Below are 5,000 nucleotides of genomic sequence, written 5' to 3' on the forward strand. Positions count from 1 at the left end.
AACGCATATAATTGCAAAACTCCATGGCCAGTGCAGAGGAGGTAAAAATTGCTATGGGTTAGCTCCCCTGATCTGTATATTTATTTTGAAATCCTGCGTAACCTTGCGTAGTTTCGTGTCTTCTCAAACGAAACGGACTTTATTACCATTTTCATATATTTATCCATAAATAAATGATACTTATTCACCAATGCAATGTTGAGTATTCATTCTCAGATTTCGATACTAACGTCTATATATATGTAAGTGTGTGTGTGTGTGTGTGTGTGTGAAGGTGCAATGGCCCAGTGGTTAAGGCAGCGGTCGTGAGATCGCGGTTTCGATTCCCAGACCGGGCATTTTCAGTGTTTATTGAGCGGAAACACCTAAAGCTCCACGAGGCTCCAGCAGGGAGTGGTGGCGAATCCTGCTGTACTCTTTCACCATTACTTTCTCTCACTCTTTCTTCTGTGTTTCTGTTGTACTTGTATTTCAATGGGTCTGCCTTGTGACACACTGCGTCACGCTGAATCTGCACGAGAACTTCGTTCAGGACACACAGCCACTTACACGTTACTTTTCCGAGCAGGCTATTCCGTTGATCGGATCAACTGGAACCCTTGTCATAGTAACCGATGGAGTGCCACGACATGTGTGTGTGTGTGTGTGTTTGTTAGTTTGTTTGCACCTCCGTGACCTAGCGGTTCGGCTAAAAGACTAATAGGAAAAGCATCAAACTTAAAACATAAGTACTTAAGTCGATGTTTTTGACGAAAATCCCTTGAAGGCGCTGACCCACCATAGTCGCAGCCCAATGACTGAAAGCAGTGTTATAGAACTTACCAGCTGTAATCAAAAAGTATCCAACCTTTTTTTTATTTTGCACAAAATAACAAAGCGTGAGCAAAATCTGCATGGGTATACGCAAAGATTTCCCCCTGCAGTGATGTGTTGGGTACAGCCTTGAAGTGTGCTGTGAGATTGTTAAAGTCAAATTTTAAAAAAATATTACTTGCTTTTTGGCCAAAGTTCGGATAATGTTTGTCTACACCTAGTATTTGTAAATTTATTGGAATTTATAAATATTATGCACTAAAATGTTTCAGAATTCAAAAATTAAAGAAATGGATGAAAATCAGATTTGCAGTTTTAAAGAACTTTATTTTTCACAAAAAAACATTTCTAAAAGTTATTGTATTTCAAGTCTTACTGGTTACAGAAAACAGCCTTGCGATAATTGCTGATCTTGAAACGCAATTCTGAAATATACAAAATATGAATATATATATAGATATAAAAAAGATATAAAATTGCTTTAAAAAATCTAGAAGTTAATCTTATCTTCCTAAAATAAATCCTTGTAGGTAAAAGACTTAAATTAGAAAATTGCGATCAAGTGTCTATAGTATTTGCATAATTTACTATTTTTCTTTAGCCCTGGGCACATCGGAACGCTTAATCAATTACCATGGCATATTACTGACGAAGATCACAACGTTACATATGAACGTGACTTTGGTCCATCACAGTATATAAGGCCAGCAATTTCCAATGACGATAGAAGCCGATACCAATAACACCACATTATATTCATTTCTTTACTGCCCACAAGGGGCTATACACAGAGGGGACAGTCAAGGACAAACAAACGGATTAAGTTTATTATATCGACCCCAGCGCGTAACTGGTACTTATGTAATCGACCCCGAAAGGATGAAAGGCAAAGTCGACCTCGGCAGAATTTGAACTCAGAACGTAACAGCAGACGAAATACGGCTACGCATTTCACCCGGCGTGCTAACGATTCTGCCAGCTCGACGCCTTACATAATCTTTTCTACTATAGGAACAAGGCCTGCAATTTTGTGGAGGGGACTAGTAGATTGCGTGAACCCCAGTATTTCACTGGTACTTATTTTATCGACCACGAAAGGATGAAAGGGTGAAGTTATACTCGGCGGAATTCGAACCCGAGTATAAACAGCCGGAACAAACAAAGCTAAGCCTTTTATCCGACGCTCTAAAGGGATTGATAACTCACCGTTTTAAACGGTTTCAAATTTTGATAGAAGGCGAATCATAGAGGAGTTAATGTTTGTCCAATTTCCATCTCATCTACCAAAAGCATTCTGACAGTTTTACTATTACTATGGCCGCTAGGACTCTAGATCTTTCTGTAATGCGATAATTTAGAAATAAACGTGTCAAACGAAATATAATAAAATGAAATATAAAGAAGTTACTTACATTGGTTTTGACAATATGGCGGAGGAATTTCGCTACATCTTTGAGTTTGGGGGTCAAAGAAAAGATTGAATTGACACGGCATGGAAGGGTATGAGGTACGCTTGAAACAGGGAATATACCTGTGGCAGTCAGCAGGGTCACGGTTCATGCCGTCTGGGTATTGGTTACAGAGAGGATCATCTGAAGAGAAAATGTTTTAATAAAGTTTTAATGCAAGCGCGATAATTAATTTTGGTCATATCTTGATTTTTAGAAAATGTAGTCACAAGGACCATATATTATGAAATAGTATCAAATTATACAATATATACATCAGTTCACATATATACAAATGCAGATATATATTACTTCCGGGTTTCGTAGAGGAAAGACGCGTTTGCTTTTGCTCTGTGAAAAAAAACAAGAAGATTTGCATAAATCGACGAAATAATCTACTAAAACTAACAAAACGTAGAACTTGTTAACTCATAACGATCTACTAAAATACATTAATTAAAAATATATTAATTAAAAACGTAATATATTTCGCTTGAAGCCAAATATAATACATTAAAGTTAGTTACGCATGCTAGATTCTTCGCCGTAAAAGCACGTGGTGGCAAGTCTTTAACTTATCTCCAACCAAATGTAAGAAGGAAAAAGAATTGTTCTCTTTTCTGTTTTGAAAGAAAACTTCTTCGTACAAGCACGAAGGTTTGGACTGTTCCTTTTACGATAAGTAACGTTTTCATATTTTTGTTTATTATTTTTTATTTTCCTTTAATGTAAGCTAACATCTCAGTTACGATTTACGACGCCATCTTTGTTTACATTCTGAGAATAACTTTCTTTCAATTTCTGTTTCGCTTTCAATTTATCTTTCATTTTATCTCTATAAAACTAATATTTAAAAATTCGTTTCATATGTTTATTTTCATGTAATTTAAGCTTACGACTGAGAAATATAAGAGCATGGACAATTGCTAGTGGTGATCCGCCGAGCAACATCATCGCTGCCGCGCTAAACAACAATGGATTTCATAGAACCATTGACCAAATAGAGCGAATGAAAGGAGAATTTATCCGGTCTTACATGCTTGTAAGACCACACATCAAAACATTGGATAACATAATTGAAAAGTATTGTGGCAAGGCTGATGGGGATGAAGAGAACGAAAAGGAGAAGGAAGCCGGAAGTCTGTGTGATCCAGGAGTTCCTCAGGAAAATGGATCACCTACCTCGGTGACCGACCAGGTAGTGAAGGATAGGGCAGCCAAGCGAGCAGAAACCGGAAGCCCCCCTGTAGCAGTGGTCCAACAAAGAAATGAGAAATTAGAAAAACAGAAGGAAAAAGGAAGGACCGAAAACAAAAATAAGGAGGGAAAGGGAAGAAAAGGAAAAACGACCAAAGCTGAAACCCCGACCCACCACAAAAACAGCAGAGAACCCCATGTGGGATCCAATGCCAACCAGTACACTTCAGGAAATAAGAAACCTGGAAGGCACCGAAGAACCTGTAGATTCTACCTGCGGGGCAAATGTTGGCATGGGGAGGACGGCAAAAACCGCCGGTTCTCCCACCCGATAGCCCGCCAGAACTTCAGGGGACTCAAAGAAAAAAGCTTTACTGAGGGAAGGCAAGAAATATCTCCCAGGAAAACTTTCAAAAAAGAAGTGCGCTCCTCAGATGTTCTGCGCAACGCAGCAGCTGAGCAAGAGTCTTTTTTATGCATGGCACAAAGAATTGTCCAGTAGCTAACCTAGCTACACCAAGCACAGAGAAGGAACCCTGCCCACCACTATGCAAGACCACCACAGTCAACAGACAATGGATTGCCTCCCCTAAAACCTGCACAGCCGTCACCCCAATACTTTCAATAATTATTGAGGGCCTATTGCATCAAAGTAGGAACAATATTCCTTTCCTGACAGATCTTACTACTTGCAATCAAGCCCTATGCATAGCACTCGTGGAAACTCACCTCAGCCCTGATATAGAAGACGCAGATGTACACATACCAAACTATGCTATACTGCGAACAGACAGAAGGGAAAGGAGCCATGGTGGAGTTGCTGTATGCATTCGAGATGACCTGACACCCGAGGTCTTAATGACATACTTAAATTCGGTATGTGACGCTCTAATTGTATACATAAGACAACATAATATAATCATATGCAATACATATTGCCCACAGGGTGCCCCTAATCACATAGGCAAGTTTGAAGATTGCCTCACAAGAATTAAAGAAATCCTCATGAATCTGGAACACCACGTGACCATATTTCTTATGGGTGATTTCAACTTCCCCAACGTCAAATGGCCTGAAGGTCTCATACTCTCAGGAATGAATCATTGCAAGCAAGTACAGGTGGAGTCCCCGCTCAACGTCACCAACGCCTTATTCATGGAGCAAGTTGTACTCAAACCAACTAGGGCGAATAACATTCTGTATCTCTGCTTCACGAACAATATGGACATCATTCATGATGTGAAAGTGACACCGACATTAGTTTCGGATCACAACATAATAGAGTTGTCTATGTTTGGGCCAAAAGTAACCAGAGACATACAGCCTAAAGGAAGCACCCAAAATCTCCGGACTGGCCGGAATGTCTCTCCACACCAGACATTGACGTGAAACTAGAATGTTTCATGTCTTCTGTGCAAGCCGTATGCCAGAATTATGTTCAAGATCACAAAGCCAACACAAATAGGAGCAAGATTCCAAGAGACAGGAAGATCCTCATGAGACGACGGACGAAGGTTGCAAATCGTCTCAACGAACTTCCCA

The 5,000-nt window shown here is 39.7% G+C and overlaps 1 protein-coding gene across 3 annotated transcripts in view; it reads right to left on the minus strand.

The window, feature by feature from the left end:
- LOC115213517 overlaps positions 1–5,000 on the minus strand; it is a 45,270-nt gene that overhangs the window by 16,297 nt on the left and 23,973 nt on the right. For 2 of the 3 annotated variants that reach the window (XM_036503652.1, XM_029782531.2), the window contains exons 2-3: positions 2,226–2,405; positions 1,120–1,238 (exon numbers count right to left, since the gene is read on the minus strand). The exons of the other annotated variant lie outside the window; for it this stretch is intronic. In XM_036503652.1, coding sequence (XP_036359545.1) covers positions 1,237–1,238; positions 2,226–2,405 — 182 coding nt within the window. In that variant the 3' untranslated portion in view covers positions 1,120–1,236. Of the gene's footprint in view, positions 1–1,119; positions 1,239–2,225; positions 2,406–5,000 lie in introns of those variants that run through there. 3 annotated transcript variants of the gene reach the window in all.

This window comes from Octopus sinensis, linkage group LG6 (assembly GCF_006345805.1).
Source record: "Octopus sinensis linkage group LG6, ASM634580v1, whole genome shotgun sequence".
In the NCBI taxonomy this organism is placed as follows: Eukaryota; Metazoa; Mollusca; class Cephalopoda; order Octopoda; family Octopodidae; genus Octopus; species Octopus sinensis.